At 38.0% G+C, this 23,200-nt stretch overlaps 2 protein-coding genes across 4 annotated transcripts in view; both read right to left on the reverse strand.

Annotated features, from left to right (window-relative positions):
• gas2 (growth arrest-specific protein 2) overlaps positions 1-23,200 on the reverse strand; it is a 452,494-nt gene that overhangs the window by 56,060 nt on the left and 373,234 nt on the right. The window contains exon 1 of one of the 3 annotated variants that reach the window (XM_028314319.1): positions 707-839. The exons of the other annotated variants lie outside the window; for them this stretch is intronic. The gene's annotated coding sequence lies outside the window, so the exon portion shown is untranslated. Of the gene's footprint in view, positions 1-706; positions 840-23,200 lie in introns of those variants that run through there. 3 annotated transcript variants of the gene reach the window in all.
• The window catches only part of LOC114359818 (nuclear receptor corepressor 1-like), an 88,784-nt gene that overhangs the window by 19,746 nt on the left and 45,838 nt on the right, over positions 1-23,200 (reverse strand). Inside the window, exons 9-13 of the mRNA XM_028314331.1 lie at positions 22,007-22,169; positions 20,800-20,945; positions 20,216-20,321; positions 12,090-12,285; positions 11,428-11,635 (exon numbers count right to left, since the gene is read on the reverse strand). Of these exons, the coding sequence (XP_028170132.1) occupies positions 11,428-11,635; positions 12,090-12,285; positions 20,216-20,321; positions 20,800-20,945; positions 22,007-22,169 (819 nt within the window). The remainder of the gene's footprint in view (positions 1-11,427; positions 11,636-12,089; positions 12,286-20,215; positions 20,322-20,799; positions 20,946-22,006; positions 22,170-23,200) is intronic.

The following is a 23,200-nucleotide window of genomic DNA, read 5'->3' on the forward strand; positions in this document are numbered from 1 at the left end:
ATGCTATGTTGCAGCAAGAAGCTCTTCATCACCCTTTTTTTTTATGCATAACAAATGCAACGAATGTTAAAATATCAACAATCTACGAAGGACCAATTTAGAGGAAAAATGATATTTTAGCACTCAAATCCAGAGCAAGTGTTATCATTGCATTGCAAATAAATTGGCTTATCCAACGCGGAAGAAACCGGCTCTTATCAGTAATCTGCGCGCAGCCTCCGGCGCCTGATAACGCTTATCAGAGGAAAACTCCGCTTGACGTCTGGATAATTGGATTTTCTGCGTTTACAATACTTTCTTATTCAGTTTTCCATGTGCTACTTTGAGATTGGCTTATACTTAGAATAAGTAGAATTGAAAATAGATAAGTACAAGGATAAATAGATAATAGTCGGCCGTTTGGTGTAGTGGTTCAGAACGGACTACTATGCCGAGAAGTCCCGGGTTCGATTCCCGGCCGGGCAGAAATTGAAATGATGAATTTTAATTTCTGTGACGGGTCTGGGTGTAAATATGTATAATATGTATGTATTTAATAAAAAAAAAGTATATAAGTAGTATATCCGTTAAGCTAGCACCCATAACACAAGCATTGAGTTGCTTATTTTGGGGCTAGCTGGCGCTGTGTGAAATTGTCCAAAAAAAAAAAAAAAAAAAAAAAAAAAAAAAACAATAACGAGTAGGTAATAAAAGTTTGTCCACTCACCTCATGTAACAACAGCTTACAAACTAAACAAGCGCTAATTATTACTAACACATCACTAACCGCTGTACAACCTACAGTTAGGGCGCCCACACACTGGCGCTGTCACCGCGAGCGAGCGCTCGACGCGTGTTATAAGCATGCTGCGAGCGCCATGACGCGGCCGCTCGCCAGGGAACCCTGCGAGGACTAAGGGCACTCTGGGAGGGCGGGACGCCGGTATGTACGAGGGAACCAGGAAAGGTCAAGTTCGTGCTTCCTTGAACAATGTTACGCAAGATTTCAGGGATGATTCCCGTGCAAAGTTTGAAAATTGAAAGCCCACATAGATGTGGTTTTACGTTAAATTCAATTATTTCAGTACGCTTCAGCATTTCTCATGCTGAATTAACAAAACATGTAACTGAAATTCAATAGAAGTGAAAATACTGTTTGAACTAAATAACACTATGTATCTGTATACGCTGCCAGATACCCTAAGATAAAAACAATCATGAGGATAGAGGCAGTTCGTTTTTTTTTTCAAGTTGTTATTTCAAACTAGCGGCCGCCCGCGACTTCGTACGCGTGGGTCTCGTGATCTCGTGGACAATAACGATTTCATGAATATCTGCAACATTTTATTGTTTTAGTTATAAAACGTTTTAAAGTCTACTTATTAAGAGAGAATAAAAATAACATTACCACTATAAAAAAACACCGAACAAATGCTAAAATGCCGTTTTAAGAAATGCCTCCCTCCCGCATAAAACATCCGCAGCATCTGCACCACGTGAATTAATCTCGAGTTACCCCTCCCTTTCTCTCGCACCCCTTTCCCCACACCCCAGAGCGGGAGAGTCGATCTTTGTATCGCGCAAGTCTTCCCCAGGGCAGTGATCGTACGCCGCGGCAATCAATATGCGTTACGCAGAGTGACGAGCGTGTAACGAAAGTGAGAGGACGCCATAAAACCATAATTAGAATTTATATAGACCATGTTTGGGAAAGAAATCGCTGGGCGGAGAGGGTTTAAAATGTTAAGTAGGAGCAAATGTAATTACGCTTATGGCAATGGCGGATACACGCTATAAGGAAACGCATTGGATTAGCAACTCTACGGCTATAGTGCCTAAAAGCTTCGGATAGTTAAGTTGACGCTTTCTTCTGTAAATTTCAGACTCTACCATAGAGTTTGGCTTATACATTTGCATTTATTTATCAGACATATTGACCAAATACATATTAGGTTTCGTTAGTGGTAACGATAAGCTAAGTTCAGGCTTAAAAAATAAGTTACAAAAATAACTGATTGGAACAAAGCCCAATAAAACTTTGAGGAATGAAAACACAAAAGTACGAGAACAATTTCATTCCACTTCACATAACTTTTAGGCGTGTTAAAAGCTGTTGAAAAGCTTTAGTGCGATATTTGTGAAAGAACAATCGTCCAGAATAAAACTCGAAACTTTTTCATATCCAATTGAGCCCAATTGAAACAGTCAAGTGTCGAGACTAGTTATTTGCCGTGGGAACTCACTCCCGGGGGATGGATTGGTGGGTATATGATTATTTATAGGTTTCGGGGGTTCATCGAATTAACGTCTGGGCTTGTTTCAATGTTTATGTTGTCTGGTGCCACTAAATCTATTAAAGTTTATCTCCGTGGGTCGAGATAGGGAACAGTGGGAATAATTTTGTTGATCATACTTGAAAATAATTTAGGGGAGAGGTATTGATGTCTGTAGTTTTTAATTATTTTGACACGACGTAAGTAGAATGGTGGGAACTATTTCAATCGAATAATTTAAATAACTATCTGTAGCTAAAACAAATTCCAACGCAGGTGTCACATTACATTCATAAAGTACCTACAATACTCGTATGTATCTTTATTTACCAGCTGATAATATGTACCTTGAATGAATCATCACGAACCAAACAACACAGAACACGTGAATACTACCAAAACAATATTTGAGTATCTTTGCACAATAAATTCTTAGAATACTTTCTATTCATTCTTACAAAAAAATAAATTAAATGGAAAAGTGTGTTTGATCTGTTTTCGTTGGAGGAATGTTTGGCTCCAATTAGCAACACACGCCAATTTGCTGGTGATATCATTAATAAGTTTGCGGCCATTTTGGTAATATTAGTACAACCGACGCGTGAGTGCGTACGAGGAGATAAAACAGTTTAATTTATGATATCTTTTTGTTTACCACAGTCCACAATGTGTTCGTCGTAAGAATGAGGCCAATGGCGAAGAGGATGGACAGCAAAAGAAGTAGAATTGATGCATATTTTGTACTATTTTTATCTTGAACTTGATCCTCAAAACAAAACTTTAAACATAACAAAGACAGGTATAAAAGTGATTCTCTCAGTTAGAACCGCGAAAAGACCGCTCAAGATTTCAGGAATTTTATCAGGATCTAACGCATCCGTCGCGGCTGGAAATAACTGAAGGTCGAGGGAGGGCGGGAGGAGCCGAAATAGTGCACTATTTGTGCACCCGCTGCCAAGGACTTGACGCAGCCCTCGGTTAAAGATGGTAAAATCGAAGAGAAACAGCTTAGATTAATAAAACCTAGATAGATAGTCAATGCACGAAAGGTGAGGCAGATTTTAGTAAGCCAGAATGGCTTACTCGTAAACGTCACATGAACTGTCAAAGTGAAAAATTGGTTAACACGTCCGACGACTTTTAATTAATTAAGACGGTTTGTGCTGTGAAAGGGTGTCTAAATACATCAGAAAAACTAAAGAAAGTGACCAGTGTTACATTTCATAAGTAAGTACTACGATTCGACGCGTATTTTGCTTGAATTTGGCTTTCAAAAATTAAATACGGGAATGATACCAGTAACAAGAAAATTTATTTCCCAATTGTTCGCCGTACAAATACACTTCCTTTTTTATGAAATCGATACTTTTCAGTCGATTTATCTTATTGTAATTATGTAGGTACTTTGAATTCAATAAATAAGTAAGTACATGATGCGTTTTGTTTTTGTTAGTTATAAAATAATTAAAAACGTATTAAAAATTTCCCTACTTTCGGGAAAATCGCTTTCACTGTCTACACTCCCCAACAAAATTGACACTAATGACATAAGATTTTTGCCTCACTCTTGACGAAGCGTTTGTATGAAGACTATCCATCTAGGTTTTATTAATCTAAGAGAAACAGCAAAAGAAGCCCTTAAAGTCCCTTAACCATTTTATCAACAGGAAACACATCAGGAGACTCTTATCTGTCCGTTCAAGTAAAAAGGCGATCCGTAAATCCATTTGTATTATGTCTACTAATAATGCAGTTCCATAAAAAATACCTCTACCTTAGTTTAGCAAAACCTTAAAAACTATTCCGTTATTACGTCACGCTTTGTAGCTACTTAACACGATGTTCTGAGGGCGATGGGAGATCATCGTAAAATGGAAACTTAAAAAAAAAACCTGGAAAACTTTAAACTGTACCTAAAAAGTGGTACTTCTTATTCAGCTAACTACGTACACAGGTGTTTGACCGTATTGTAGATACAGTAAGTGGACAAACGCCGTCTTTTTAGCCATCGTACCAGTTCAGATTTACTCATTCAACTATAACTACACGGATCGTAGAGACTGCTACAAGAACAGGCAAAAAATAACGCTTTTTTGTTATAATTTGTACGTCAATTAGTGTATTTAGTGGTAGTTTGAGACTGCCACAACTGTAGTTTATTGCAGAGAACCTGTAGGTGTTGCGTCAGCGGTAATAGTATTAAATAATGCCGTTAGCAGCTGATAAGTATAGCGTAGTATAGCGCCTGCAGCCGTCTAGACGCGCGTGCGAACCGCAATGCGCCACTCGGCGCATTGTGCGCTGCGTTGCTTTGCTTCTGTTTGTCTGGCGGCTTGTCATATATTATTTAAGGGGAGATTTAAAGTTCCCTGCCACGATTTTCTGACCTCCTGTTTGTATAGAGCTAGTAGAGCTAATCTCGGAATGAATGGCAGAAGGTACAGATTCAGAGGAATTATTAATTTTCAGCAGGATAACTCAAGTCTACACTTGGGAATAGAGATAATATCGAAAATTTATTGAAATTCTGAAAAAATAAAAGTATTAATTATATAGAGATTGGAGATTTAAATCATACCCTGCATATAAAGTGTTAATTAATACGCAACATGCTACAACAAAAATATTCAATACCACCTACCTACACACGACTCATAATAACGTAAATTATGTTATAAAAACATCCAAATTGCCAACTTCAAGCTCAGTAAACAAACAAGACTACAACGAAAAACCATTTAACTTTCCTCGACACGCAAAATTATGAAAATATTTCCCGTCTGCACAAGAGGGCAGACAGAGGGCCGTAGCACCCTCCTCCGAGGCTGCATCGTTCACGCTTGTTTATGTTGCCACCCGCGATATTTCAGCGGGAATGCCAATGGATTCGCTATTCATAATGAAATATTCGTCTGGAATACGATCCTTATGGAATAAGGAAGTGAATACAATAACGTTATTGATTGGGGTACTTTTATGTCGTTATTTTTAGATAATACGAGTATTAAGGAGAATGTGATCTTAATAGTTATTTATCACTTCCAATCATTCTATCAAAACCAAGCTGAAAACCAAATATGCAGAGCTTAAAATGACAACTACATAATATGTAAAGGACTAATATACCTATTACAATAAATAAATGACTTAAATGTACATTTTTAGACTAACATATTAAGAAAGAAAGAAAAAAAATATTCTTTATTTATTTTCATTAATTTCTTGTTTCTTGTTTCTTTATGTATTTTTGTAAACGTGAAATTGTGAACTTCGTCAGTTTATAATATAACACGTTAGATTATAAACTAACAGTGGGTTATGTTAGGTTAGATTGTAATTTAACTACGTCAGATTATAATCTGACGGAATTCACAATTTTACGGTGACATTTAATTTCCTCGATAATTTTAGTTTAAGTATGTAGTCAGACCCCAAGCGGAATCAGGAGACCGTTAAACAACCCTCGCGAGTGCCGAGCGCCGCCTGCTTTGATCAACTTTGCTTAATTCTCACAGGGATCGTTCCTAATAGGGCTGAGTGCTAATGACCGGCAGCGCTGGGGTTAATGAAATAAATGGCTAAATCCAGACGAAAACGGTAATTAGAGACAGGAGTTAACGGCTAAGAGGCACTAACGAATTTAATTTGAATCCTAGTTTCCTCAAATTAATAAGATTAGTGCAGCACCTTCAAATTTTGTACCATAATGAGTATAACTTTACCTCTACAAGTTGTTATTACATTAAATTTTCACAATTACAAAATGATTGTTTTCTTCTAGACTTGTGACGCAAAATAGTTAATATCTCCCTTATATTTGCCGTGTCAAAATAATTTATGGCACATATTCTACGTAAGACTGGTTACACACAGGCAACAAAGACTACAGTATCCTCCGCCCAGTCCAATGTGTACTCAGCCGGTCGCGCGGCCTCCGTCAGTGAGGAAATAATTCAGTAAGTATTGTCTTCCTTCGACTTTGGAAGCTCAAAACAGCTGTACTCATAATTCTTTGGCAAGAGTTATAGGATCACTATATTTTTGCGGTATTAATTCATTGTTCAAAATTTTATAATTTATTGCCTTCGGAGACAGAGGCGTAGAATACGATTTTCAGGGGCTGAAATTGAAAATTAACAGAAACATTTTAAAGCTAGTCGGTTATCCTTAGATAGGTCGCAGTTCAGTTGTTTCGCACTTGAAAACAGCCTCAAAAAGAAGTATCCTTAAGCCTCGCCTTGCAAGAATACACTCAAATACTCTACATCACACACAGAAGCTACATCAGCGTGAACTTCAAATGGGAACTTTAACTGCTCATAACCATACACCAATCAAAAGATCAGCGTTCCATCATCATTCGATGAAAGACCGACCCCTGAAACAATAAATCCGGCCGAAATAGAATGGTAATATCAACAGAGGCTTTCTACTTGATGGCCGCTGATCCGTCATCGCGGGCAACGCATCGAGGATCAAAGGGCTATATTGGTCAGCACATAAACCGATCGAAGGTGTTTACAGCTGCATCTATGGGTTAACAGAAAGAAAGTGATACATCAATAAATGGGGGACTAAAAGTGGAGTACTTGTCTCATCAAAGATTGTGAAAGATCGAATGTAGCATGTACAACGATTGCTAAAGAATCAAATGAAAACAAATGAACCCAAAGTCTATATCCGTTATTCAGTTGCCAGATACATGTACACACACATTTAAACAGACAAAGTAGTGAATTGGGCAAGGTTTAGTCTTATAGAGCTTGTACAGAACCTTGATAAAGTTTCGGACTTTCAGAGTTTTCAGTAATTATATTTACCTATCTGCACTGCCAAAAACAACAATGAATACCTAGAAAACATTTTGTAAAAGTAAATAACATGTATAAACACGAGTGATTAACTTATAATGAAAAATTATTTATTACTTCATTATTGTCGTAAATAAAATACAATCAATGTTTGCTAATCAATAGCGCATAACAGTAAAACTATTATATTTTTCGTTAATTATAAAAAAAATAACACGAAATGCGTCGTAGAAAAACAATTATTAGTTTACTCGTATTAGAGTATAAGTAGTTGGGAGGCTTTCATTTTCAATTTAAAATAATTAAAATGAATTAATCAAACACTTCATGATACAAAAGCAGACTACATTTGGCAAATAAGTGAACGTATTGTGCTGTAGATGTGTACAAAACAAGTGAATTGTAATGACAATGAAACATATGGCGACGTTTAATCATTATTTGCACAGTTTATTGGCGATTCAAATGTACTGCCAAGATGTGCGCCATTGGAAAGAAAATAAAACGTAGGTATAATTAATAATGATATTACAATTATTATTTATCTTCGTTTTACCTATTGTAATAGTACGTATTTCGATAAATTTATATCGTGTAGGTACGATATTTAGGTATTATAAATTCATTAACAAGCACGCAAGGAAAAAAATAGTAATGGTACTTTGACTGGAAAAGCTTAGGAAACAGTTTTTTGACGTTTACATACAGAAACTGATAATGGACCGACCAAGTGAAATCGGCAGTGGGAGACAGCGTATGTGACTGCACCAGACATTCTACCAACAGAGAGAGATGGCGGGAGATCGTGCGAAGAGTTGTATCCGCCTCTACAACCGATGTCAACAACGCCTCAACATGACCACGACCGCTCTGCCAAGAGCGAAACGAAAACGAATACAGAAACGCGTTGTTTTGAAGGATCGATCTTACTCATCACACCTGGCATGCTGTTTTATGAAGAGAAAAACCGTTTTGCTAACTATCAATATTAAAAAGTAACCACTTATGAAACAAATGAAAAACAGCTTTACATTCAAGAGGGAAATGTCGGGCATTACATCACAAAGAGCCGGCTGTGATACCGCCAGGATGCGGGCGGTCCTTCGTGGCTCTTCCGACCACTCTCGCTTCCCGCCGCATGAACATGTTCCAGCTAATATCCGACTACAAGTGTTGCTAACGTGTTTTAACTACTAAATGGACTTGTAAAATTATTATAATATCACATATTCTGGTGTAACTGTCTCTTTCAACTTATTTTAACATAATTTTCTGAAAGGAATATGATTGGTCTGATTGAGACGCGCCTGCAACAGCTTATAAGGTTTCACCGTGGAAGATTTACCCACTATAGAAGAAGGCTTATGTTTATAATAGCATGATAAGTGAAATGATTTTACAGATTATGATTTCTTTGTCCATCGTACTCTTCACCACTATAAAATTAAGTAGCATATTTTTTATTGTAGCGTTTTTCAGACTCAGTCGAAGAATAAAAAGCCAAGCCGGTATCAATTAATTTGTTTTCCGCGTATGAAAAAACTAAATTGATCTAACCAGGCCCACACTTAGCACAAGCTGCTTAATGAAGTCATTAATAATAATTACAGCCCTACCTATTTCCACCTGAGCCGCACGCTCGAGCGGTTCTATTTCGGGCCCTATCCCTACGCTCGGTGGACGGAGGAAGTTCGCTCGACAAAAATACTAACATCTGTCTCTATGGCCGAACGACCTGTCGAGCTTTGTAGAAACAAAAAGATAGGTAGGTCTGAACTAAACAAATATAGGTACTTTCTAAACCAGAAATCGGTATTTTAAACAACAACTAATATCAGGATTAACTAAATAGTTACATAGGTATGGATATTGTGAATAAATTTTGTTCGTAGCAAATGGATAGAAAGCTGTTTGTCGGAGGTGTCACATGCAAATTGATTCTTATGAGATGATAATATACCTGATGATGATGAAGTTTCCTTTTCTAATAATATTGAACATAGAATATGACATTGATATAATATGTTAAGTACTTCTATTACAAGTCCTGGATATTTTTTATTGCAAATAATGAAAGACAACTCCGATAGACGCTGTAAATACAAATGCAATAACAGCATATACCCACTAAGAAGAAAGGAAGATACTTCGTAAGGCACGTTCTGGGAATGAGTTATTTTGACTACTCATATAGCAAACAATAACACTTAGGGACAAGGTTTTTATGTACAGTAAAATGTTTATTACTAAACTGTCACTAGTTTTGCAACATCACTTCAAAGTAGGGGAGACTGGGGCTGGTCCTAACAAATTTTGATTTGAGCGTAATATTTTCTGAACTGCTTTAGCAAGAAACATGGTTTTTTGGTACGTGATGTCAAATTTAATGAGCTTTACGTAAAGTACAACAAAATGTATATTATAATTACCATATCTGAGAAAAATCGAGTTTTTCCAAACAAGTCACTTGTTAGATCTTACCCCCGGTTTGGGGTTGGTTTTAACATCGCTGGGGAAAGTTTTAACAGCGGGGGTAAGAAATGATTTATAGTTGGGAATGGGATTTTGGCTAAGATAAACAACAAAATATGAAAATAATAATCAATATTTATTAGAAACACTAATAAAATTAAATGCGGTTCCTTACCGTTCATAAAATAAACAGAAAACTTAAATTTTATTAGTTAATTAAACTGACTTACTCAATCAGCATTACTCAAATCAAAGAACAAAAAATAATTTTTGATCATCAAATGATCATTGAAATTCGGCTCCTTACCGTTTAAACATGTGTAATAAACTTAAAACTTACTAAATCTATCTTTATTAAATAAAATAACAAAAAAAATACTTCTCTAATAAATCAACATACAACTTTGGTTATAAAAGTCAGTCTTACTCAATGTTCGGGGCAAATATTAACGCGTTAGAACCTACCCCGTGCATTTTGTTAAAACCAACCCCACGACCTCATTTTGCACAAAATTATTGTTTTTCTTTTACCGGTTATATTTTCGATTAAAACTTTGAAATTAATGAAAAACACAATAAATTCGGATTTATGCAATACCAAAGCCAATTTTCTACGATACATATTTAAAGAGTAATGCAAAAAATTAAACACGTAAAAAAGTTCATTTTCCTGTGAAATTTGAGGCGTCTGACGCAACCTGCTCCCGTGACGCTTGGCCGGCAACTGACAGGTCGAGACACGTTCGCGCTTATTCGTAGGCACAAAGTGCGTTGGAATTAGCGTGGTAAGTCGAATAGGTTCTATGTAATTACGCTGTTAGTATTTACCCCTGTTAAAACCAGCCCCAGTCTCCCCTAACTTGGAAACTCGAATTCTAAGAATTTACGAAGCAGCTTACGAAAAGCCACTTGGAAGTGTTTCTAAACATCTAAATGACAAGTGCCTCCATTTGAATACTGTGTGCCAACTTTATCGCGCCATTTCACACTATCTACATCTTCTGAAGCGCAAACGAGCGAGTTTGCCCATTACCAAAAACGTTTAACCATAACGCAAGTCTATTTCAGTTGCGTATCAACTCTTTGGGCATTTACCATTCTTTGAATTTTCAACTTTTTAACTGGGACTTAGAGGTTAAAATACCTCGCTGAAAACTATTTACCACAGATAGAACATGCTGCATTCTGCTCTTTATTACGAGTACCGAAGAATTAAAAGTCCGTGCGCGAGTTATGAATATAACGCGCTCGTTATGTGTGGTTGCATAATGTGCTCTAGCACAATAGAGTAAGGCCCATAATGGGGAGCGTGCGTAGTTTGCATAGCGGTGCAGCGCATGCGCCGCACGGTGGGCTGATATTAGAGCTTCATAGACTTAGCGTCGCTCAAAAATCAAGTGCCGAATTTTGAAAAAATAAATATGCCAATGTGTTCCTTTACCAAAAAGGAATATTTTATGTTATGTAACGTTTCTTGATAAAGTTATTATTTAATAAGTTATTGACAATTTCCTTTTTTTTTGTATGGAGCTCAACATTTATTTTTATTTTATTCGTTANAACGTTTTAACGTTTAACGAAGTTAATTTTTTTATTAACGGTTTAACGATTAACGAAGTTAACTATTTGATTAACGGTGCCCAGCTATGGTTTATATCACGTAATTATGGCCCGCAAAACCTTCTAAGTTCCTGGTCCTGATAGGATAGGATATAAAAACTTATACACAGGTCTTGGATAGAGGTATGTGACAGATAAAATCAGCTATCATATGGCAGATAAAAAATAACGGTAAAACTGTTCAAAAGTAACTGTAACTTCCTTGATGCACTATAACTTCTGCGGTAACTACGCAGTCAAAATATCCTGAAATAGTATCAAATTCCACCAACCTGTCTCCGGCGTCGGCGGCGGCTGTGTCGGCGTCGGCGGCGGCTGCGGTGTCGGCGGCGCGCTTCCCGGCGGCGGCGTGGGGATGGACGACACCGCCGCCGCCGACAGCGAGACGGGCGCCGGCGACGATGCCGCGGGAGCGACGGTAGCGGGCGCCAGGCTGGTCGCTGGCAGCGGGGAGGGCACGCTGGTGGGTGATGATGATGTCTGTTGGAGAAATGCACTGTTAGTGCTAGTTCATACTGCTAATCGTGTCACAGGATGACAACAGAAGCAAAATCGAGAGCATAAAGAAACAAATGGGGAACAGACAAACTATTAGTAAACACTAATCTTGTAAGCATTTGATCAATTATTATGAAAATTAACAACCGCGTTAAATCATTTAGGTTATTTCTCTACTTAGTTAGTAATTCCTTTATATCTTTCATAGAGATTTAATAAAGCAGATGTATGGTTGGAATAGAATCGGTCTTTAAAAAAGGTTACTAGAGAAGAAGTTTCTTAAATTAATAATGTATGGTTAACACATCTTAGGTATTTTAAATACACATCAGTAAAACCCAAATCTCCCTCCCTCTGATTCTCCCGATTGCCGTGCTTCACAGCACAGAGGGCAGCAATAAAATAGATGATTGAGTATTGACTGTCAGTCGCTCACCGTCACAACAGTCGTCGTCATCATCGCTTCACAAGTAGTCGGCGGCGGCATCGGCGGCAGCGGCGGTAGCGGCGTGTCCGGCGTCAGCTCCAGCGGCGGCGGCGTCGGCGGCGAGTCGGCGACCGACGGCGCGCCGCCGGGGGCTGACGACGCCGGCGGCGGGGATGGTATGAGAGGCGGCGTTCGGAGTTCCGTTCTGCGAAAGAAATTTGATGTTAGAAAATCATATAACTCTCCTTCATCATCATCATTTCAGCCACAGGACGTCCACTGCTGAACATAGGCCTCCCCCAATGCTTTCCATGTTGATCGATTGGTAGCGGCCTGCGTCCAGCGCTTCCCTGCTACCTTTACGATGTCGTCGGTCCACCTTGTAGGTGGACGTCCCACGCTGCGTTTTCCGGTACGCGGCCTCCATTCCAGAACCTTTCTGCCCCATCGGCCGTCAGTTCTGCGTACTGACGTACTGACGTATAACTCTCCTTAGTTTGACTGAAAAAGACCGTATCACGCAATAGATTTTGCGATCCGAACACTCGCTCTGTTCAACTGAACTATAATAATAATGCAATCAATACACCTTGCTTTTGTTTAGTGCGACTTTGAAATTTTGGTCGCGAGAAAACTATACTCTGTAAGCCATCTAGCGCTGCTTGTTTTAATGATTTGGTTAGAGACAGAACTAATGTTTTAACTTTTAATTCTATCCAAAATGGAGCAAGAATTTTGCTTACGATAGCTTCTTTAACCTTTATAACTCCATGCCATTAAGAGCGCTTTCACATTAGGGCGTGAGAAGCGCGACAGCAGCGTGGCAGCGGCGTTTTTATAATGAGAAGGCATGCATCAGCTATCACATAGTATAAAATTTTCGGCAGCGCGTCCGCCGCGCGTTTTCGCGCTGCTAAATCGCCTAAACGTGAAAGCGCTCTAACACATGTTCATCCTCTTGTCAAATTCAAAATATCAGCCAAAAAAGGCATTAGGTATCCTTTTTTTACATTTTCAAAGCAAGTCCAAGTTCTTCTATAGTAATCTGTAAACTTTAAATCTCAGTATCACCGCCATATTTCCAGTCCCCTCGCCCTTCAACCCTCGCGAGCCGCGGTCTAATTAACCCGTCGAGTCGCGTAATTATGTTTGCGCAAACGATCCGCCGATCTGTATAATTGAACGATGAGCCGCGTTTTAGGGTTGAACGTGTTGGGGTGGGTCTTGGTTAAAAAGGAACTTAGTTTGGCATCTTATGATGTTCTAATGTTTTTGAAACAAAAATGTCCTGTCGGCTGATAAATGATACAATGGTTATATCACGAATTTTTATAGTTTTGTTAGATAATATTGCTAGAAATTTGACATCATACTAACTAATATAAAAAATCTCGCGTCCCAGCAGTGTTTGTAACAAAACTCTTCGGAAACGTCTTATTTATTTCGATGAGCGACATAATAAGCTTACAGAAAAACCAAAGCTTGACGTTTCTTTTTTTCTTGACCGATTCTTATTAAATTGTGAGCGTATATTCAGTAGGTCTGAGAATAGGACGAACTACTTTCATATCCCTAAGTGTTACCTAAGGGTTTTCAACTTTTCACGCGTACGAAGTCGCGATTTCTTCAGGTAAAAGATGTCTGACAAATGATATTACATATTTTCTCATTATGTATGTTTAAAAATAGTTATCATTATGAAATCATTACGCTCAAAGCTAGGTAACTTCAAAATTATTTATCAAAGCCTCATAAATAATTGCAAGCGTTGATTACACCAATCGTAATTAATAACTGAAACAAATAAACATCGAATTTTCACCGCGGCAAAATCAAACCGCAGCATTTACCAAAAAAGCACCAAAAAGTTGCAACGTTGTCCGTGGTACAGCCAACAGTAGGTACAGTCAGCATCAATTAGTTCGTGACACCCAAAGTGACCAAAAAGTTGACAAGGCCACCTTATTCCAACAAAGACGTGTTGCGAACTTATTGGCTAATTTTATTAAATTTTGACCACTGCAACTGGTGGCACTTATGAACGTCAAATACAGTAAAAAAAGGTAGCCCTTAAGGGGCACTTTACATGTCTCCTTATCTTTTGGGCCCTACCAGCGCTTCGTAACAAACATAAAATATTATTATGGCAGGTGCTGAGAAGAAACGCCGGAACAAACTCACTTAACACTAGTTGCCAGATAGTCTGACATGCTGTGGACTGTACAAAACCGTTATTTGCAGATCATTAAAATTTAGCCAATTAATACCCCAGCCAGGGGTAATTATACGCGGGGGTGGGGGGGATGCAAACACAATCGAATTAATCCAACTTGCGGATTAAGGGAGCTTACACATTGCGACTTTTTTCAGCATTACACGCGCATTTTACAGTCGCGCCTGTCACGACTAGTCGTGCTATTGTATCGCGATTGTTGCTGCTTTTAGTAACCCGCGTGTGAGGGTAGATTTTTTGCCACTGTATGGATGCTGCATCACGACTGAGGACTCATTCAGTTTTGGGGGGTCCAGTAAAACTGGACAGTCGTGAGAACACACACTTGTGCGTTTAAAATTCGAATTCCAAAAAATTTATACTACTAAACGGGGTCCTAAATATTTGAAATATTTGGATTTGCAAAAAACGGGATAACTCCGTGGGAATAAGCATTTGTATCGCTTTCAAAACTCGCAGTGTAAAAGGGCCCTAAGGCTTATGCAGTGATGGACGCAGCGTGTGATACAAAGCGTTTACAGCTTAATAAATAATAAAACAAATATTCCCGATCAGCATATTCTGTTTGTATTTGTACCTGACTGTGGATGTAACATTGTCAATACGAAAGATTTTATTGATGTTGACATTTTATTGATGTTGTAAAAGTTAAAATTTTAAATCGTTGTTGTAAAAGTTAAAATTATTAATTAGCAGCAGTTAGCTAGAGACCTTTGGCTTAATTGTTTAATTGTATTTAATACTGTATCTCATGTTGATAGCCCAATAAAATAAATAAATAAATAATCAACATTTAAAGAACTTTATTAACTTTTTTTAACACTTGCATCCTTTAAAATCCAACAAATAACATTCGCATCCAGCAATGTAACCATCCTAATATCTACAATCTGCACAGAGGTCGGTAATTATTTTTTCCGAAACCACCAATCAAGGCAATGCACAATTAACAAAAAACGAAAACCGAAAGCTGGGCACACAAAAAAGGCGTTTTTTGGTCACATCCTAAACGGATAGGCCAGTCCAGGCTCTCTTGTCAAAATCTAGCTCTCTACTCTATTATGAAATAATTCATTGAAATACAGTGTGAGTCACGTTAAAGTGTACATATGAAAATAGATGAAACTGGACCTATTTTTATCGACAAAAAAGAGGTCAAAAAATTTTTGAGATTTTTTTTTAATTTTTTATAGAATTTTTTTTCTTCCAATTACTTATTGTAAAGAAAACGTAATAACTTTTAAACTAAGCGGTATATCTTGATAAAATAAAAACAGTAACAATGCTAAATAAAAGGCAATACTAAAAAAATACATAAAAAAAACAAAAAAGGCCAACAAATAATAAAAAATGATACTTTTTGAAAAAAATCTGCTTTAAAATTCGTGTTTTTTTGGTTATTTGATAAATTTCTCCAAAAAATGCCCCTATAACATGTGGTTTTTATTACTTTGTATTATTTTCCATCGTATTATCTTTGTAAAACCAAAAATCGCATGTCTCTATCCCTGTTACAACATTTGCTATGATCGTTTGAACAAAGGCCTGCCACAACATTTTTCTCCGCTACAGTTAGAGACAATTTTAATTTTAACTAAAATGCTTATTTTACTTTGAAATCTTTTGTTTTTATTTGAAATCTAACTTGTCGTTATCAAAATAACAAATCTAGAGCCATTTTCAGTTTCGTTGTTAACGAAGCGTTGAATGGCGCGCCCGGAGAGGCTTAGTTCAAACGATCATTGCAAACGTTGTGATAGGGATAGAGACATGCGATTTTTGGTTTTACGAAGGTAATACGATAGAGAATAATACAAAGTAATAAAAACCACCGGTTATAGGGGCATTTTTTGGAGAAATTTATCAAATAACCAAAAAAACACGAATTTAAAAGCAGATTTTTTTCAAAAAGTTTATTTTTTTATTATTTGTTGGCCTTGTTTATGTATTTTATGTATTTTTTTAGTATTGCCTGTTATTCAGCATTATTACTGTTTTTATTTTATCAGGATATACCGCTTAGTTTAAAAGTTATTTCGTTTTCTTTACAATAAGTAATTGGAAGAAAAAAAATTCTATAAAAAATTAAAAAAAAATCTCAAAAATTTTTTGACCTCTTTTTTGTCGATAAAAATAGGTCTAGTTTCATCTATTTTCATATGTACACTTTAACGTGACTCACACTGTATAACCCAACACACTCACTTGTATTGAATTTTCACCCAACCTCCCCGTGGCCCAAGTCAAGGAGGGCTTATGCCTGAGGGCATTAGACACCTTATACGTAAAATCAGTTTCAAGAGTAAGGTTTGTTTGTACCTTACCAACAATATATTCATCTATAAAAAGAAGTATCTAAGAATAAAGAACGAAAATATTTTATCAGGCGGTGATATATCTAATTAAAAAAAAATTATAAAATTATTCGGGTCTACCCAGAATGGACTAGCTGTTCTCCCTTTGCCATGCCCGCGCCGCCTCTGCGGGCATATTCCGCTTTCTCGATTGCCGGCTGCTTTTAATTAAGGCAATTAGAAAGATGGGCTCGCTGTTTGCGTAAAAATCTAAACAAGCCTTGTACGGTTACACTAGTGGCGGCCCGGTGTCGATAAACATCGGCTGTAGATTTATCGATATCCAAACACGACTCAGCCGAACGCTAATTGGCGCAATCGCAATAACCTGCATCGCAAATATTGACTGCGCGATGTTTCTATCGTTTTTTTTTTTGTTGTGAAACGCAACAGTATCGGCGGTTGATGTTTTATCGGTCCTTTGATACGTGGCAGGTTTAGATCGGGATAGATACTAGTGGTTTTAACTTTGTTTTTATTACTTTTTATTTGGTCAGAATTTACAGTGTATTCGAGAAATATTGCCTACAGCTGCAGTGATTTATACACCCCAAGAAAGAACTAAGATTTCCCTGAGCCTTCAATTAGCACCTAATGCAGGCATGAGCAAAAAGACATGAAAAAGAGTTACATAGAGAGTGACTTAGAAATTGCTAAGTGACTTCTGGTACCTATACTCACTAGGAGCACGATATTTGTATCTTCCAAAGAAAAACTTTTAAAAGGAACAGAAAGTTTATTGATTGTGTTGTGTATCCTTATGGAAAACAATGTACAATTCAATAGAATGACATTAATCAAATAATCAAGAATCCACGATAAGACAGTCACCTACATCGACAAGCAACATATCGACACAGCCCCCTCCCTACCCCCAAGGGGGCATCTGCAAATAATCACGGGAGTGATTGTCAACACGCACGAATATAACGCGGGCATTATTCCCGTTTCCTTCGCAAAAACAAGCCCCCACGGGAATGGGAGGCTCAAATCGAACGACGACAATCGAACAAATAAATTTATTTATTCCAGCAAATTACTTGGGACTTGTTTTTCTCATTATTCCGGGAAAATTCGGCTTATTTATAAATCAAGATGGGGCAAAACATTTTCAAAAAAATCAACTGTTACCTACCTACTAAAATACCTGTTTGTCGTTTTGTTATTTGAGACAGTCTCTAATTAGTAAGTTTATTTCTGACAACAGATTTTCAGATTTTCAAATATTTCAATTTCCCAGTAGCTCAATGAGCCGTTATACTGGTATTAGTAGAAGACATGTGACATGGTAAAATCGACCACATATTTTTTAAGAATATTAGCAAATAGCAATTTGTAAATAAAAATTAATAATAATCCCATTAACCCCTCGTGGTAAGCTAAATATGCTTATGTTACGATTGGTGGAATATTTGACGATCCTATTAAACAATGCTGATACCTCTACTACAATCTTGACCTAAAACATTAATTCTATTTCCGAGTTTATGTATTAACCTTCATTCATATTTGAAAAGAATTACAAAATTACATTTAAAGATCAAAGCCTTACCAAGATGATATTAAATTGAAATGAACAATCGTAGATATAAGAAAAAGGTCCAAGACTGAGAGTTGCCGGGTTGGAAGCTAGGGGGTAGGGGGGTGTATAAAAATGTGAATTTTAAACGATTAATCTCGAGATGAAATATCGAGTTATCCGGGGTGTTCAAACACAGCCGGGAACTCCTCTCTGGGTGCTTTTTAAAAATAAAATTCTCCCGCACATGAAGATTGATTTTGGTAATGCTGTGTGCTTATCTGAATTTCATGGGAGATAAGTGCATTGAAATTGTTACAGGACCAACCCTTTTCAGGCGACTACGTCTGTAAGGAACCGTCAAAAATATTGTTCCTGTACATTTCGTACAGTTTATTATGGTTATATTTATATTTAACACATGAATTGTTGATTATTCGCATAAATTAGTAATTAATTTATTGTTGCAATTCCATAAACAGGTTCATGTAATGGGTCTATGTTTATCAACTAAGAACTTTTGTAAATACATGAAGCAATAAAGAACATTTTGAATTTAACGCAAATATAGTCCCTTCCCTTTATATCAAGACGAATAATTACCTAATCAATAAGTTAATAATTTTTAAATTCGAAGGTAGACCATTATTCTGCGGGTAGGCTACAAAATACTAGCTAGTCGCCTAAAGCGATTTTTCTCGAGCGCTTAAAAATTTACGTCTAAAGGCCAGAACACACGCCGACCTCATCCATTTAAGGCGCATTACACACGGCGCGACTCCGACCCGCAAAAACTTCTTTAATAATTCAACAGAACAGAGAACGTTCTGTTGACACTATGTAATTAAAAAGCTCTCTCGGCACGATATTGATACAGAGGAAATTATATGATATTTTTCCCGGTACCCGCTTTTTGTCGGGCTGTAGCGAATTTGTATTTGTACAGTATCGATTGAAGGCCGTGTGTGATGTTGGATTGGAAATACGAATATTTAGATACGATTGGTTACTGTTTTTGTTGCTAACAAATTTACAGATCATGATTCAGATTTCAGATCAGATTTATAGATAAAGATTTGAATATACCTAATGATGTACTGATTTAGAAGTGTCGAAAATACGTTTCTAACTTCATTACTAATAAAAAGACACGTTATTACACGAGCGTTGAACACTTGTTTAAAGTGATGTTTAGTATAAAAATTGCATTTTAAACGCATGTGTTCATTTATGAGTATTACGCGACATTTATGAGTAAGTTACTTCAGTCATCAGACTAAACCAGTTATCCGAACTCCCATGTCTCTCCCATACCTAATCGTAATGAGATTTTGTTTCTGAAAAATTGAGGCGTGTATAAATTCTCTGAAAGGTACGAATTCGGCGAAAAGGCTGCTTAGTTTTGTAATATCCTAAAAATGTTTAAGACACTTCGATTGAACAAAAAAAAATACACGTGATACTGTGTGCCGGCCGCGTCACACAAAACAGGGGGCGTAGTGTGAGTTTACGTCAAACGCATTCGATGTCGACTGCCTAAAAAAGTGATATTAAGCCTAGGCGCAGACCATCGACTTTTAGTTGGCCGATAGTTGGGCCCGATTTTAATTTGTATGAAGAATCAGCCGATACCAAATCGGTGTAATATGCGCCCTATCATACATCTCCATAATGATTAACAGCCCAACCCAATTATCGACCAACTAAAAGTCAGGTGGTCTGCGCCTAGACAGCGCCCCTAGCGGAAACTTTCAAGAACTAAAATCTTCAAGTATATTTTTTTAACGCGTACGCTAGTGACGACGTTTGATGTAAACTCACACTAAGGCTAAGAACTCACGGCGCGGATTTTCACCCGCGCGTTAGCGGGCGATGATCGGCGTCTACGTAACCGCGCAAATAACCGGTCCCATGAGTTTTGAAATAAAACCGCAATACCACCATCTGCGGGTGCAAATCGCGCAGTGAGTTCGTAGCCTAAGCCCTCAGAACCTAACAGAATAGAACAGAAGTTATTCGTAGCACGTACCTTGCAGGCTGCGGCGCCGCCGTGGGCAGGATGCAGGAGACACCAGCAGCCAGCCCCGTCTCGTCCAAGCTCGGCTCCTTGTTGTCCACCGACCGCGCCGTCGCTCCTGCGAGACAAATATTGGACTTTATACTTGCTTACAAAGTTAAAATTTATTATTTATTACATAATAAAGTTCAACTCGATCCTAAGTCACAGTTTTTGATGATGATTCGAACATTATAGAGACTCTTTTTTACAAATTCAAAAAAATACAACAGATTTTATAAATCATAAAATTATTCATTTTCATTCAAGTCTAGATAACTGTAAAATGTGTCTAGAAATTAATAAATTTTTAGTCGATTGAGTATACAAAATCAATAAGAGAGAGGGCACGTGCCAAGAGCCCCGCGATAGATGGGGCCTCCGTCTGCTCTAACAAAAACTGTTGTCCCTTTTTTTCAGCGAAAAGGGCCTCCTTGATATCTAGAAATCAGCCCTGGACCGTTAACTACCGACCGGCTAACATTAGCGGAAGAATGTCGGGGCGCGTCTTCGTGGATGGAACGATCTATATTAAAGAATTTGAATTTGTCCCTTACCTTGCGACCTCTGGAGGCGCGTGGTGACTCCGGCGGGCAGGTCGGGCTCCGGCGCCGGCCGCGGCGGGTTCCGCGCGGAGCGGCGCTGGCGTGGCTTCCGGAGCAACTGCTTGTAATTCTCAGCCTTCTTCGATAGGTAATAGAATCTAAAACAGAATACAGCTGTTAACACCTGCATTGTACTATCGTACATACTGCTGCACCGTCAACATCCTCACTAGGGAGTTAGTTCCCTTCCTGACCTCATATCCCGGGCACGGGAGCGGTGCCTTACAACCACTGCCTCCCGCCCGTACATGCACAGTCTTTAAATTTCAATCAACTTTATACTATTACTATCTATTTGAATTATAATGGAACGTGAAAGCTTGTAGTTTACTTTTTAATCAATATTTACACCCGAAAAATCCGGCTCGAAGGACCAAATTTCGCGTCCAAATCAAACTACTTAATAATCATTAAATGGTGAAAGGCTTGATTGCTTGGCAAAACGGTTATTATAACCATTACACACGACGAAGGTAGCCGAACGTGAACTGACTTAGACTTTATCATTAATATTTTCACCTGAAAAATCCAGCTCGAAGGACCAAATCGTCGCGTCCAAATCCAACAAATTAATAAGCACTAAATGGTGAAAGCCTTGGCTGGTTTCACTTGGTTGTAATTAGTAAAATGGTTATTACACACGACGTAGGTAACCGAACGTCGACTGACTTACGCCCGTATTCACAAACGATGCTTGCTTAAGTAAAGCAGCAAATCGAACGCACAGCGTTGAATAGAGCTCTGTGATTAGTTCATGTGTCACCCTGTGCGTCCACGCGCACCGTGAGACCTCATAGTAATGTTTGTGAATACGGGCGTTAGATATTACAATCCCAACTAATATTATAAATGCGAAAGTAACTCTGTCTGTCTGTCTGTTACGCTTTCCCGCTTAAACCTCGCAACCGATTTTGATGAAATTTGGCATAGAGATAGTTTGAGTCCCGGGAAAGAACATAGGATAGTTTTTATCCCGGTTTTTGAAACAGGGACGCGCGCGATAAAGTTTTTCTGTGACAGACAAAATTCCACGCGGGCGAAGCCGCGGGCGGAAAGCTAGTATTATTTAAAAGGTTTTAAAGTCAAATTAGAAAATTTTGAACCTGTGCTTACGGGCGAAGTGAATTTACTGTAATTAGGATAAATCCCCAGTTCTCACCTAACACAATCCCTGACACTCTTCCGGGGCAGAAAGGAGGCAATCTGGCCGAAGTTCTTGGGGTGCTGAAGGTATTTCTCGCGGAACACCTCCCGCTCTGATTGCGACCACACGTTGCGAAGTTGCAGCTCCTTGTGCTCCGACTCCATGTCCATACACCGGCCTGGGGAAGGATGGAATATTAGTATCTAGACGTTTAAGCTGGTATTTGACACTATAACACTTTGCGGGAGAAAATAGCAGGTTAGTATTTAGAATTTTAAATAATGCTCTATACTCCTGAACCGATTTTTGGATGGTAAACACGTGTAAATATTTGTATCATAAAATTAATCAGAAAAGAGGTACCTACCTATTGTCAAATAACTGCAATTAGGCGCCATTTTTCTATTATAGCGGCGCGCCCAGTAAATATAGCGTCAAAGTTGTGATTCGGAAAAAGCATATCGAAATCTATAATATGAAGTTCAAAATTCCCAGAAAACTTTCCAGGTAAAACCTCCAAATGCCGGAAACAAAAGCTCCATCTGGATATAAAAGCTAGAACTAACGCGTAGTGATCTGAAAGGGAGGTCCCTTTTTACAGAATCAAAACCTTCATGGTTCTCGCGGTAGAAACTAGCGCCGCCACTCGTAATAATATACGACTTTCTCGCACCCCATTTATCAAGGACGCTCAATGCCATCTATCTCTGGATGCTGAAAACTTGATATTGTACTAGTAATATGCTGGCTCTGGTAATTTTACAATGAATACAAAGTACTAAACGAAAATGTATGACGGCGCTAGTTACGCGAATTTATTAAAATGATAATGGAAGTTCGTAATCCACTGGCCCATTTATTATCCCGAAGCAGTGGTAGGGTTAATACCGGGACGTGTAAAAGTGCTTTTTAAAAGCCTATTTGCAAAAATAAATGAGTTTTATAAGTTTTGCTCAATGGTGATTTCGCCATCTACGAGTGTAAGCAAAGTTGTTGTTGTTTGTTATCCTAAATAAAATAAAAATAAAAGTTACCAGTTGTTGGTTAGAAAGAAACAAAAGTTAACAAAAATGTTAACAGCATTGCTGTGTTACGGCAGTTAGAGGTAAAATTTAAATAGCCTCTGTGGTTGAGGATCCCGGATAAAACTCGCTTTCACCTTCGGCCTAATCATCACTTCCATCCATCCATGGATGGAAGGCATCTCAA

Source organism: Ostrinia furnacalis, unplaced genomic scaffold, assembly GCF_004193835.3.
Source record: "Ostrinia furnacalis isolate ACB-3 unplaced genomic scaffold, ASM419383v2 OfSCF4659, whole genome shotgun sequence".
NCBI lineage: Eukaryota > Metazoa > Arthropoda > Insecta > Lepidoptera > Crambidae > Ostrinia > Ostrinia furnacalis.